The sequence below is a fragment of the Psammomys obesus genome, unplaced genomic scaffold (genome assembly GCF_907164565.1).
Source record: "Psammomys obesus unplaced genomic scaffold, mPsaObe1.curated_primary_1811, whole genome shotgun sequence".
Taxonomy (NCBI): Eukaryota; Metazoa; Chordata; class Mammalia; order Rodentia; family Muridae; genus Psammomys; species Psammomys obesus.
Genome location: NW_026596057.1, coordinates 2987902 through 3003028, shown reverse-complemented (window position 1 = coordinate 3003028; position 15127 = coordinate 2987902). Strand labels below are relative to the sequence as shown.

General features: G+C 45.7%; 1 protein-coding gene across 1 annotated transcript in view; it reads left to right on the top strand.

Annotated features, from left to right (window-relative positions):
- The window catches only part of Lmx1a (LIM homeobox transcription factor 1 alpha), a 145503-nt gene that overhangs the window by 95285 nt on the left and 35091 nt on the right, over positions 1-15127 (top strand). Inside the window, exon 4 of the mRNA XM_055624523.1 lies at positions 5900-6132. Within this exon, the coding sequence (XP_055480498.1) occupies positions 5900-6132 (233 nt within the window). The remainder of the gene's footprint in view (positions 1-5899; positions 6133-15127) is intronic.

The window sequence follows — 15127 nt, the reverse complement described above, 5'->3', positions numbered from 1 at the left end:
TTAAACATGGCTCAGGAGTAAAGTATTATCTTCCAGAGGACATCTTTTCTAGGCTATATAATACGTACAATCTTAATAGTTCTTAATAAATAGATTGCATGATATCTGTAGTCTAGAACATACTTATTTGGGGTGTGTGCTTTTGCTTTAACTGCTGTGTGTGTGAGTGTGTGTGTACGCACCCATGTGTGTAAAAGATAATGTATACAATGGTATTGTTTGAAGGATTACCATGGCCAAGCAGTATCTTGTCAAAACACTGCCTGGAGACCAGGATTTAGATTCAAGATCTCAGGATTCTCTGGTTGAGAATTGTGCAGTGAGAATGCACACAAGGGATGCACCCCTTCTGTCTGATTCCTCTCTGACTAGTCTAGGCATTGTGTGATGTTTAGGCAGAACTTAACATTAAGAAATGAAAGACAAAAAAACCCAAAGGCCTAGGAACTGAAGTTGCTTCTTTGAGCCTGTTGTTAAAGGCAAAATCCTGAGCTCAGGTCTACGGATCTTTCCTGCCTTGCTTTCTGCTGTGTCTCCAAGCACATGATGCAGAGATGAAGTCAGTAATGAAAAACAGTGCTGTATGTGGCTGAACTTGGCCAAGTTCAGGGCCATAGCTGGGTCTGAGGAACATGCTCTACCTGCAAGGGATGAAGAGTCAGTGGAAGAACTCACATGGAAGAAGGGCTGTCTTAGGATGGCACTCAGGAATGTGAGCTTGAATGTGGAAAACCACTTTGGGGGAAAAAAGGAAAAATCTTTTGAAAGGCAGAGACATGGCCAATAAAAATGGCTACAGATTACTTGTGCCTTAAGGTGACAGAGTACTGCTTGCATGCGTGCATTCTCATGTAGTCCTTTGCTGGGGGATACGGGCACCATGCTCGCTTCTATCCTCTGTGCCAACTGAGGCTGCAAGAGTCAGTTGTGAACAAGTCATACCATCAGGATGTGGTAGACCCTTTGGAGTAGATGCTCAACACTACTCACAGGTGTGCCTCATGTAGCTCCTGCCTGTGCAAGAAGATGAAAGCAGGGCATGGAATGAAGTTACAGCAGGTCTGTATTTCTCTGCCTGGAAAAGGATCGGGAAAAGACAGCAAGAGCAGCCAAGAGGGGAAGGGAAAAGATGAACGATTTTGTGGCTACTGGTGTCAATCGATTGTCTGTGAATGTCTCTGTTGTTTCTCTGTACCATATCCCAGCCACATTTAACTGTGGCCATTCGTTTAGAGCCTTGTGATTGTTAGGGTTTTTACTGCTGTGATAAAACACCATGACCAAGAAGCAAGTTGGGCACCTCAAGGACGCTGCTTTCTTCTTATTCACTGCTGATTTCTTAGCTCCAGCACACCAGTATTGAGCATCCCAATTAAGTGAAGGCTTCACTTCAATAGTTCTGGTCTCTTGTTAATCACAGCTGGTTCTTCACCTCCGGCTAACCAGAACTACAGATTCTTCACACAAAAATCCCAGCAGAGTCTTTGCTTCCTCCTGCACCTTCACAAGTCAGGCCTCCATTGCCTGCACTGCTCAACATTCTTGTCTTCCAAGCTTCTACAGGACAGCTCACTGGGCTCTCAATGACTTTCCAAGCCCAGAGTTCTGAAGTCCTTCCACAAGCCTCTGAAAAACAACACAGTCAAGTCTGTCACATCAGTACTCCCATGACCCTTAACCAACTTGTTTTAGTTCAGGTTTCTATCACTGCAATGAAACAGCGTGATCAAAAAGCAAGTTAGGGAGAAAAGGGTTTATTTGGCTTAAACTTCCATATCATTGTTCATCATCAAAGGAAGTCAGGATGGGAACTCAAACAAGGAAGGAGCCTGGAGGCAGGAGCTGATGCAGAGGCCATGGAGGGGTGCTGCTTACTGGCTTGCTCCCCATGGCTTGCTTGGCCTCCTTTCTTATAGAACCCAGGACTACCAGCTCCATCTATCACTGATTAAGAAAATGCTCTGCAGGGTGGCCCATGGCCCGATCTTAAGGAGACGTTTTCTCAATCGAAGTTTTTCTCCTCTCAGAGAGTTTGTGTCGAGTTGACACAAATCTAACCACCACAAGCCTCGTCCCCACTGTGGCTCTCTAAGGACAGAGGTAGCTGCATTTGTTGTGACATCCCTTCTCACCTCTCCTCACACAGGTTGATCTGTAGATGGAGAACAGTAAGGGCTTAGCACCTGGGCCATACTGCACAGGATGCTTTTCTGCTAGGAAGATGCTCCACTGACATTTTCTAAGTGAGAATGAGATACAAGGGAGAGAAGAGGGGTGACCCCAAAGGTATCACACTCACACACACACACACACACACAGAGAGAGAGAGAGAGAGAGAGAGAGAGACTGAGAGGAAGAGAAATGTAAAATGCTGAGAAAAGTTGGATGCCGTCGCGTCTACGTAGGTGAGCCGGTGCTTCTGGAAACGTCTCCCAGCTTTTCCAGGCACAGCAGCCTGTGAACCCAGAGTGCAGCCTCATTAGCATTCAGAGGGGGAAGTAACCATGGGGGACACATCTCAAGCACCAGGAAGAGACAGGCTGTGTTTTAATTATGACCTGGACTTTTGAACAAATCCTTTTCTCTGCTTCTCTGAGCCTTAGAGAAAACAACTTGTGAGAGGCTGTGCAGTCGGCAGCTGGGTCCACAGTGGTACCCGTACAGCTGTGTACACATCTGGCACCCAGGTGGTAGATGGCATGCTCCTCTTCTTGAATTGCTCTTGAAGGTTACAAGCGACAAGGGAGTAAGGTGCAGCCGACCTGGTTTGGATCCAGGGAGGGAGAATGGAAGGAATCAGTCCTGCCTGCCTCTTCCGGCTTGCAGTCCTTGGGGAACGTGGGCACATCAGGATTTGAGCCTGTGTGACTACTGTCACTTCCAGCAAGGCTCCTGAGTCAACATGGCGGAGGACTGTCTTTGTTGTGTTCACTCCAGCCCTCCCTTCTCTAACATGGGGCAAATTTATGGAGTGGGGGAAAAGTTTAAGGGGAAAGAAAAAGAAGGGGAGATTAACAGGGTAGGAGCCAGACAAGCACAGATGCTACCAGCCGCTGCTGCTGCTGCTTAAGTGTTTGTTGACTCCCTGGGAACATTTGCCTTGAGTCTGTTTAACAGTCCATTCCAGGGGAAGGGGAACAGAAGCAAGGCTTGGGGACAAAAGGCCTTTGACCGGCTCCTGGAAAAGCATTGATGAGTTTGCTCAGGATGGCAAACAGAGACCAGGGACTTGGGAGGCCAAAGGGCGAACTAGGTAGATTTTCTGCACAACGCGTGGCATCTAGCAAGGGGAGAAGTTGTGAAAGAAAATACTGGAGGGACTCTGGTGATAGTCAGGAAAACTGCCATGGGCAGCTGGTGGAGGGGAGAGGGAGGGGAAAGGCTTCTGGTTCTTGCAGTTCTGGGCAAGGAGCTTATTGGTGCTGAAAGGGCAACACCAGCCATTTGGATAGGTCTTCAACCCCGTTCCATTGCAAAGTTTGAGAGGCAGAGTGGGAGCGTATAAAATTAGCTGCTTCATGGGGGCTCCTGATGGCCGAGGGATGGGCATGGTAGCTCACAGCTTCTGTTGCAGGCCCTGTAGTACGTTTCTTCCAATCCTGCAGATTGTGTCTGGTTCTAGGAGGCCGTCTGTGGGTGGCTCCAGGTTTCATGGCAGGTGACTTCATTCTCCTTTTCAAGCTTTGGCTTTCTCCACTCAAAACTTAAAAGTCTTCCCTCTCTGCTGTGCCAACCTGTGTGTCATGCTTCCTTGAGAACTGTTCCTAAGTTTCCTTTTCACTCCACCTTCAAACTGTTTTCTTCTGGAAGTTTCCAGGATAAACATGCCGTGTGAGGATATTGCCTGATAATCAAATGGGCACGACGTCATAGTTGGGAAGTTACTGAATACTGTAATTCCTTATATATCTCTAGCTTTAACTTATACTATTTTGTACTCATGGGGCAGCTCTGCATTGTTTTTTTTTTTAATTTTTAGTACCACTGTGGGGCACATGTAGAGGTCAGAGGTCAACTTTACATTAGTCAGTTTTCTCCTTACATCTGTTTTTAAATTTACTTTAATTTTATTAATTATACTTTATTCACTTTGTATCCCCCCATAAGTCCCTCCCTTCTCTCCTCCTGGTCCCACCCTCCCTCCCCCTTCTTCACACATGCCCCTCCCCAAGTCCACTGATAAGGGAGGTCTTCCTCTCCTTCCTTCTGATCTTAGTCTATCAGATCACATCAGGAGTGGCTGCATTGTCATCTTCTGTGGCCTGGTAAGGCTGCTCCCCCCTCAGGGGGAGGTGATCAAAGAGCAGGCCAATCAGATTATGTCAGAGGCAGTCCCTCTTCCCATTACTATGTAACCCACTTGGACACTGAACTGCCATGGGCTACACCTGTGCAGGGGTTTTAGGTTATCTCCATGCCTGGTACTTGGTTGGAGTATGAGTCTCTGGAAAAGCTCCTGTGTTCAAATTTTCTGGTTCTGTTGCTCTCCTTGTGGGGTTCCCGTCCTCTCCAGATCTTACTATTTCCCACTTCTTACATAAGATTCCATGCACTCTGCCCAACAGTTGGCCATAAGTCTCAGCATCTGCTTTGATAGTCTAAAGGGCAGAGCCTTTCAGAGGCCCTCTGTGGCAGGTTTCTAGGTGGTTTCCTACTTTCTTCTTCTTCTGATGTCCAACCTCTTTGCCTTTTGGGATAGGGATTGAGCATTTTAGTCAGGGTCTTCTCTCTTGATTAGTTTCTTTAGATGAACAGATTTTAGTAGGTTTATCCTATGTTATATGTCTATATGATTGAGTATATACCGTTTGTGAGTCCCAGTCACGAGAAAACCCCACAGGGAAGGAAGGAAATGGTTCTCCTTAAATCTTTAAGTGAGCCTCGGGGTTTGAATTCAGGCTGTCAGAGTCAGGTGGCGAGGACTGTTAGCCACTGAGCCACCTTCCTAGTCTTATTTATGTTCTTCCACAAGCATGTGAGCCTCAAACTATGGAGGATTTGTCTTGTATACTGTTGTGTCTACAGCAATGACACACACACACACACACACACTGCACACTTGACTCCACGTGTGACTACAGTTGGTGTGTGGTTTCTTTTTCTTTCTTCTCTAGTAAGACACAGAGTGGATAGTGGATGCTTCTGAACTAATGCAAATCAGTGAATGAAAAGAAAAGTTAGTGATTGACATATGAACAAGCAAAGAGACAGGATTGGCTTCCTTTTAGACCAATGTGGAAGCTGGCTTGTCTATAGGAAAGCACCCTTACACATAAACATAGAAGCCTGTCTATGTTTCCATCATTCCTGGCAAGGTGGGTCTTATTAGCAGAACAAATTGGCATCAGCTTTCTAAATATACTCTGTGTCACTATGTGTCTGCCTTGGTGAAGAGGGGAGCTGTGCCATTCTTTGGCCCCCTTTCCTTGCTTCTCTCTCCCTTGTGCCATCTGACCTTCCTATCTGTCAGTTCCTCTGGTGTGCAGGAACACACGGAGAAGCCTTTGCAAAGACTCTTTCTGCCTTTGCAATTGTGTTACTGCTTAAAAAAAAAAAAAAGCAAACAACACTTTCTTGTGAAAATAGTGAAATGAATTTTACAATGAATGAATCCCATAGAGATCTTTAGATGTTTATCTTAGTGCCTATGTCAAAGTGTTTACAAATGCAATTATGGTCTCATCAGATAATTTAAATGTGAAAGATGATAGATCCTTAAATTTTGGGACTTCCATTTGTCAGCCTGAGTTGTCATGGGTCTCGGCAGACCAGAAAGACACTGATTACCCTGAATCTGAAGTCTGCTCCAGTACAAACATTCCTGTCCCAGGGCTTGGAGGTCTTCTGGCTGTTGACCTGAGGGCAGACCTCATTGCTTTTCTTTCTCTCCCACTTGTAGACTGTTTGCTGTCAAATGTGGGGGCTGCTTCGAGGCCATTGCACCCAATGAGTTTGTCATGCGTGCCCAGAAGAGCGTGTACCACCTGAGTTGCTTCTGCTGCTGTGTCTGTGAGCGACAGCTGCAGAAGGGTGACGAGTTTGTCCTGAAGGAGGGCCAGCTGCTCTGCAAAGGGGACTATGAGAAGGAGCGGGAGCTGCTGAGCCTCGTGAGCCCAGCGGCCTCAGACTCAGGTGAGTACCGTGTGGTGGGCAGGGGAGCCACGGGCTGTAGCCTTGCTCCTTGGCAAGGCAGTTTTGTGCGTTTCAAGAGCTTTCCTTTCAAGCTCAGAGACTTCTTTCGTCAGTGATCAGCTGCCATAATGATGGTGTGGAGCAAATTGGACCTAACTTACAGGCGTATAACTGAAAGCACACTCTCATGTGTTTAGAAGTCTCTGGGTTAACTGGAGTGACTGTGCTTCAGGCTGGAGTCTGTTGACCTCAGCTGAGTTTAGCTCCAGGCTCCAGATCATGTTTGGGTCTCCTGTGATTTCCTCTGGGATTCAGGTTAGAGGGGCAGCGGCTGTAAGGCATGATCTCCTGCCAATCAAAGAAGTGCAAGAGGCATGCCCTACCACACAAGCACCCTCCGCTGGCATCATGTCTGCTGATATCCCACTGGCTGCGCAGATTATATGATCAAATCCATGGAGTGGGGGAAACTACACCTCATGAAGCTTGAAGCCTTGAAAGCTGGGCTTTCGTAATGTGTTGAAATACGCTATCACTCATGGAGGTGGGGAATGGAAGCAGCTGTCCAGTCTACCACAATCACTGAATCATTGGATTTCCCTAAGCATTGTTTCCTCATCTGCCTGATGGGAACGCTGGGATGTACCCCAGGTGACTTACACCACAAAGGAACAAGAGTATTTTTGTTCCTCCTCTTCCTCACACACCAGCCTTCACTCATGGCGACTTCGGGGGAAGTAGAAGGTAGGAGATACAGAGGAGGTGCAAAGATTTCACAGAATGTGTTTCAGTGGCTCAACTAATTCCATGCTTCTGCATGAAGCTTCCCACAAGGGCCTGGCTTGTCTTCTCCCAAGAGTCTTCGAGAAGCCACGTGTAGTATCCATGTGGCTTTGCCCATTTCACCCTGATTTCAATTTATCCCCAGGCTGTCATGTACCAGATGGCTCATGGGCTGAAGTGTTTACCACGCAAGGGTGAGGGCTAGAGTTTGGTTCCCTAGCACGCACTTTACATGCTGGGTGGGCACAGTGCCCACCTGTAGTTATGGCCTTAGAAGATGGAGACAGGGTCTCCAGAGCAAGCAGGCTATCGAGACTGATAACATGGAGAGTTTGATTGAAAGATGCTGGCTCAGTGATCAAGGCGGGAGAGTGACAAAGGATAATTCTTAGAATCTACCCGGAGCACCTACATGCACACACACATACACACACACACACACACACACACAAACACATGCACAAGGAAAGAACACTGCAAAAGTCATTATGCATTCGACACAAGTCTCTCAGAACCTCCCATCCTTCTCAAATTCTGGCAACAGTAAGCTAGAAATCTGTTTCTTAAGTCCTTGTGAATGATCTTTTGTCTGTCATCTTAATATTTTCGTGTATGCATGAATGTGGGTGTGTACTTGTGTGTGTGCACACGCTCGAGGCCACCCACCGTCTTTCCAGAAGCCCGGCCTGCACGCCACTTCTCTGACTGGACTGGCTTGCCATTCAGTCCCAGGGATTTACCTATCTTTCCTCCCCAGGGTTGTGATGACACGCTTGGGGCACCACACCCAGCTTCCTTTTGCATGAGTTTGGGGGTCAACCTCGGGTCCTCAGGTTTCCACAACTGGCCATTTACTAACTGAGCTGTCTCTTTAGGCCACTTTAATGTTTTATCAATGACTTTTATGAAGACACAAGAGGTACATGGCATAAATCAGGCAGGACATGCCTATGTGGTAGATAGACTTCTCCATGGTGAGAAGAGTTTAGGCGGCACAACATTGGCAGAAAAATAAATCTAAGTTCCAAATTTGGTTAGAGTTGTGTGACATGGGGCCTTTTTGATGGAATTACATGGAAGGCTGTAGGTGATGGTTAAGTGAGAGGGGTCCAAAAAAGACACAGCCTGTATTAATAAGGTAAGGTGGAAAACATTTAGTCATGGGCTTTTCCCAATCTCCAGAGGGCAGAGTAGTCAGGTTAATTTTAGTGGTACACCTTAGGATCTCCCTGACCAGAAAGAGAGAGACAGAGACAGAGACACAGAGAACATTAAGCACAGAAAGCAGAGTAAGTAACTTTAAAATGTCAACTAAGGAAACATCACACCTTGAGAAGATTAGGCTAAGGAAGATCTGAGAGTCATACCAAAGTTGTAGACTCAGTGTCGAGGGAGAAATGACAGGACCACGGATGGACATAGGGCACAGCTGTGTCCAACAAGGCTACAGGCTGGCCTGCCTCTGTGAGGAATGAACTGATGGCTTATCCCTGCAGTGAGGACCATTGGGGCAGCCTACTCTAGAGTGGCAGAATCTACAGGTCCCCACCCCACCCCTACCCCCCAGTTTGAAGAGATTTTAATTTTAATTTATTTTCTATTTATTGCAAATTATTCACATTGTATCCCAGCTGTAGCCCCCTCCCTCAGCCCCTCCCAATCCCACTGTCCCTTCCTCATCTCCTCCCATGGCCCTCCCCCAGTCCACTGACTGGCTGTGTTGTCTTCCTCTATTTGTTTGTTTGTTTGTTTGTTTTTAACACTGATTGGTCAAACTCAGGTCATCGGCTGCTGCATGCTTCACTCTCTTTCTTCTTCCCATTTTCCTTTTTTTATTCTTGGTGTGTGTGTGTGTGTGTGTGTGTGTGTGTGTGTGTGTGTGATTAGAGCCCAGTGGTTAATGGTTGGGCATCTTCCTCAATTGCCCTCTTCCTTATTTCTTGAGACAGGGTGTCTCATTGAACCTGGAGCTAGCCAGTTCAGCTGGACTGGCTTGCAGGCAAGCCCCTTAGGCCAGCACTGGGGTTACAGTTGTTCACTGCCACTCCTGGCTTTTGCATGGGTCCTGGAGATTGAACTCGAGTCTTTTTGCTTACATGGCAACGACTTTACTGACTGAGCCTTCTCCCATGACTCCCTGATCTTTTTAGTCCAGGCTAACTTGGAGCTAGCAATCTTTCTTCCTCAGCTTCTCAAGGGCTAGGTTTACTTGTGTGACCTCCAGACACAGCTGAATGCTCTTTTCTGATGTGTCTCAGTCTCTTTTGTCCTGGCCCCTGCTTTGCCAAGAGCCCCCACAGCAGCCTCTTTGGCAGTTAGCTGCAATTCAAAGCCGGAGGCAGCCAGCCTACTTGCCTTGGGGTTAATGGATAGTGACAGATGCTCAGTGTCAATAGGGGAGAGATCCTATGAGGTCTTCCGGTCTGAGCTCTTTTCCTGCAGTGGGGACCAGGGGGCATTTTCGCCATTGGCCGGGCATCTTGGAGGTGATGGCGGCTCATGTTCCCACCAGAAGTTTCATCAGCTTCCGCATGAGCATCGTGGCCACAAGGAGCCGGAGATTCAAGGGAACACGCTGAAGTGCATTTCCTGCTCATCCATGTTTAAATACAACCCTGTCTCCGGATATGTAAGAGCTCCCCCCTGCCCCGCCCCCAGCTCTCACTCAGTTCAATTCTGACATCATCTGCTGGAGATCATGTTAGGTCAAAGACTCAGTTTCATATGACTGCCTCCCCACTTCAGTCACCAGCCACAAGTTGTAGATTGTCACCTGTTTCTGACTGGCTGGCTCTAAGTTGGAGTTCCTGGGACACTGCCTACAGAACTCGGGGAAACCTTTTGTTTGTGCTCTGCTGTTTCTTATGAAGGAATTTCAAAGGGTGCCAGTGGCAGTTGGAGAGATGTGCAGGGCAAGAGGCAAAGAGGCCCAGATCTCCTATAACTGCCTTATACACGCCAGCTTCCGTATACCTTCATGCATTCAGCTCTCACAAAATCACCTCAACCCTGTCCTTTTGGGTTTTTGACACAGGCTTATTACACAGGCCCGGTTTTATCATTAGACCTTCATGATCAACCTAATCCTCTGCTATCTTTGAGGATGGAGGTGTAGCTGAACAGACCAAACACCTGATCTCACATTGGTATCTCCAATGATCAGACCATCCTATAAATATCTAGGATCCTCCAGCTATCAGTTATTTCACTAGCACGCAAAAGCTATTCTCAGCACTGGTTGCTGAAGGGCACCACTTGCTGGGAAACTGGATGCCGAATATTTGTGGTGTATTCCACAATGACACCAGAACTCTTGGCCTTACCTTCTGGAGTAGATTGTCGAACTGTTAATGTTGAGCCTGAGCATCCATTACCATCCACATGTAACCTCAAACCTTGGTTCTCGCTTTACTTTTAGGAACTACACACTGGGACACCATTCCTCTACACTTGGTTGATAGAAACCCTCTCACAGGTCTAGAGAACACCGAAGCCTTTCTTAGTTTCTCCCCAGTCTTCCTAGTAGCCCATAGAAGAGATGTTTTGGTCAGTCCATGAAAATAAATATGCTGTCTTTAAAAGGTACCAGCACGAACGGGGTGTGTGTGTGTCATTTTCCATATGTAGAATACGTAGGCCATTGTTATTGGTACTGCTTGACTTGGGTAACATATTCTATTGACACACAGTTTTATTAGTCTTTTGGCCTGGAAGTGGAGGCAGGGGCTCCTGGCCCCTGATACCTCAGTGTGGATAACTAGGGATAACTGGTGCCTAGCTGGTCCAGGTTGCATTTCTCAATTTTCTCTTTCAGACTCCTATTTTCTTTTCAAGTGAGAGATTACCCAAGTATCCTGGACAGCTATTTAAAAAGCTTATGCTAAATTCTCAGTTTATGGTAGACTTGAATGTGAGCTAGATGTCCCTTTACTCTTCCAGCTTCCCTGTTTGTTAACATTGCACAGAAGTGCCAAAAAAATGAGGACGGCAACTCTGCTAGGACACCGCCAACTGTAGGCGTTATTTGGATTCATGGGATTTTCTCCAATGTCTTTATTCATTTAAGAATCCAGTGTAGGGCACCATGCCTCATTGCACTAAGTTATAGGTTATTTTCAAGCAAGACAGCTCTCCTTTTTTCATTCCTTGATTAATGAAAGATGTCTAGTTTGAATTATACACATGTTTTGTTTATTTCAACAGTATTGTCTTTTGGCGTCTGATTCCTTTTGTGTCTCTTGCTGTGGAATCTAGCTACATTTTTTTCCTTTCTTCTTTTGGGTTCTTCTGTGTTTCTGAAGGTAGGCTGTTTAGATTATGCCTGGGATTCAGCCCCTTGCTGTGGTGGGGCTTTTTCAACTGATCTTCTAGAGTAGAGGGCCTTCCCCAGAGGAGGTCTGGGCCAGGCGACCCATCCCAGTACTTCTTTCTTTGAAGGACATGTTATGTTTTATGGGATGGTGTGGCAGCTTTCTGGCCTGCACTGAGGAACTCCTGTCCTTGTATTCTGTATCTATATGCACAGCGTGACCTGACATGCCACAGACATGTGATGGTGTGTGCTTCTTGTCTGAATGCCACATTGCCTTTTCTTGTTCATATCAATTTCGGAGGCCAAGAACCACAAATGATTGGAGTTTGCAGGTTTGAAATGCTCACACCCAGAGTCTATCAGTCCTTTCTCTTTCTGGGTTTTTCCTAGCCTGTGGGATGTTGCTGGATCTTAGATTCCAGATGCCTCCCACCCCTCTTCTTTTTTTCAGTCATACTTATCAACTCTGGTAGCCATGCTCTCATTTATTGTTTGTTAAATTATTATTTTTTACTTACTTACAATTCACATGTGTGTGTGTTCGAGCATGTGCGTGTCCCTGCGTGTGTGTGTGTGTGTCATAGCACATGTGTAAAGGTCAAAGAACTATCTGGTGGGCTCTCCTTCTACCTTTTTGTGGCTTCTGGGGCTCAAATTCAGATTTCCAGGCTTGTACAGAAAGCCTGCTTGCCCACAGAAGCATGGCTCAGGCCCATAGGTTCTCTCTGCATTTCCACCTACAACACTGGAGATCATAGTACAGCTGAACTTCCACACATCTTCTAACCTGTCCTGGGCTAATCTTGTTCTCCGATAAAGTAGATTTCTGAGCAGCAGTTACCTCACAAGTTCTGGAAAATTCCTTGGGGTTGTCTCTCCTGTCTGCGTTTTTTTACAAGGCAAGATAGGAAAAAATAGCAGGAGTAGGAGGAAGTCTTGTGTATTTGGGGATCTACAGTCAGACAGGTCCAGGAGTGAAGCTAGCCCCACACTCAGGAGCAGTGTGGTCTTAGGCCAGTCACCCTCCCATGTCAAGACCCTCTCTCCTAACCAGTAGAAAGGGGCCCACCATGTGGTCTGTGGGGGTTGCTTTCAGAATGAAAAGGGAGAGTACAGATCAAGGCCTGAAACTTGATTGGTGTCTATAAATGGCACTTTCAGTTGCTATCTCTTGACCAAGTGCTCCTGGACTCCTGGGCATCTCGTGGCTTCTGCACTCTTTTTGCAAAATGATCCATCATTTCACAGATATCTCCCCCTCATCCTTCTTGGCCTTCTATTTCAGATGCCCCTGGAGAGCCGGCAGAAGGCATCTCAGGGGAGTATGAGAGGTCATTTGCGGTGGGTGGGGTGCATGAGTTGGGGATGGGTGGTTTTCTACCACAGACTTGTATGTCTCAGAGGCAGGCTTTAGTTTCAGAACATTCTGGCTGGTGTCACATCCTGGAAAGTCAATGCAAAAAAAAAAAAAAAAAAAAAAAGGAGAGAGAGAGAGAGAGAGAAAGAAAAAGGAAAAGGGAAAAAATCACGTGGAAACAGCCTTTCACTGGCCTCTAGGGCTAGTTAAATTCCAAGAAAGAAAGAGAGGAATTTACCAGTTTTGTTCTTCTATAATAGATTAAGAGATGGAGATTCATAGTCGTTATGATTTGGGTTTCTTTGCATAACCAAGTATTACCTTCTTACTAAGCTCCGCCTTTCCGGAATAAAGCCTCCCTGGGGTGTACCTCTAGGAGGTTCTTGGCCTGATGGAGCGCTGAGTCTCCACACCTCAGGAACGAATTAGATTCCTGTCTGCCAAGGGCAAGCAACCTGGCAGTTACCTGTTACTGAATGTGCTGCAGGACTGAGGCGCGAGTTGCTTCTGCTGCCCCTCAGTAGGTCTGTTGCATTGCTCTCATACCTGCTGTCCTTCTAGATGTCCTTACTGATGCCCTCCCAGCTCTTGTTAGCCTTCTATTTGTCATTCATTTTTTATAGACTTCTATACTATGCCAGTCTCTGGGCTAAATGCTGTTTCTTAGCTGCAAACAAACAAATTATATTAGCAGTACAGCTAAGGAGACACGTCAAAGTCAGGATAATTATATCAGAAGGGTGGGCACAGTCTGTGATATAACGGGGCGGAGAGATGGACAACGGGATATCTCTGTGAAAACCTTGTCATTCTTCTCTGTAATAAGCAAAGGGGTTACCCTTAAAGAAAAATAAAAGGAGTACTTACATGAGTATTCCAATAAGCATCATATTGGTGAAAATATATTTAAATCATGTTTTCTATGTTCCTTACAACAAACTATTTCAGAAAAATTTCACTTTATTTCAGTACTATAATCATCACCCTTTTTTCTTTTTTAACCAGGAACATACCCACACACACACACACACACACACACACACACACACACACACACACACACACATACACACACATACACACACAGTCACCTCTCTTCCAACACTTAGACCATTGCCTTACATGTTGATGTGTTTTAATTCTACTCTTAGCACACTGTGTTAATTTCATAAGTTTCAGATAGGTGGTGATGTTTGAGAAATACTGCTTCAAAGTGCCGTTGCCTACAGATCTGTCCCCAGGGTTTGGAACTGATACAAATTCCTGAAATTTCAGACTAATAAATATATTCTAGTCATATGCCGTGTGCTAAGAATAAAGCAAGGGACACAGATGTCTTGAAATTGTCTGTACAGCGCTTATCATAGAGTAAACATGCGCTCTCTTTCATTGTTTCTGTGGTTGCTAAGTATTATCAAAGAGACGTGAAGAGTGTGAGTTCACATCATGACTGGACAAAGTCTTCCCAGATTCTGCCTGGTTTATTAACCTGGCATTTCTGGCAAGAAGCAGTTATAATTGCCTGACCCTTTAGGTTGTTTTCAAAATCAACAGTTTTGTTTCTTGATAGAATCCACTATACAGCTCATTAGTGGAATTATTTGTTGCTCTCCATCCCAGGCTTAAAACTTCTTTTCTGTGTAGAATCTTTCTCTTTCAGTGTATTTGTTTTGTCTTCATAAACGCTGAAGGAGAAGTAAAAACACAGGACACTTGAGTCAGGGATAAGCCAGAATAAGAACTTAATTCTACCAATTACCAAGTCCAGACACTTGATACCAAAACAGAGGGCTCTGTAATTAGAAGCTGGGTAGAGTTTATCTTTGGTGCTTAAAAAGTTACAGGCAAAGTTCAGATTTAGACAGTGCTTATCTCTTTTCCACTGACCGAAACTTGGTTTTAGAAATGTGTTCACACTTAATAATTTTGATTAAAATGAATAAGAAAAACACAAAATTCCATGTAGTTGCTTCAGAGCACCTAAAATCTGCACCAGTGTTTATAAATTAGTCATTTCCCACACTCAACCTCTGTAAGTAAAAATGGCCACATGTAAAAAACATTGCATTTTACATAACGATGATGGATTCGAGGATGTCCATAATTACAGAACCCTCTGCAGAAATTATTACCTTAAGTACTTCGTGGGAGTTCAAGAGCTTCATCTTCCTGTGGAGCTGGTGGTTAAGGCAGGTTTGTGATTCTCCCAGTCTTCCTTGAGGAGGATGAGCTTGGGCACAGTGCTGCAGGGACCACAGCTAGTCACCGAAGGAGCCGCAGGTCAAAGCCAAGGTCTGGTTGCAGAGTCTGACTTGTTAAGCATTGTGCTTTGTCATTCCAGTCATCAGAAACATACATGTAGACTGCCGTCCCATGTTTTACTGGCAGCTCTCTGGATGGCTGTGGTGGTGACCCAGGAATTCCCTCAGACTTCCTACCTGAGAGAACCTAACCAAAATTCCTTGCACGTCGAGTTTAAGCAATGAAAACAGAGTTGATACTACCTGAGGTTACACTTCCATTCAATACCAGTCACAATTCCA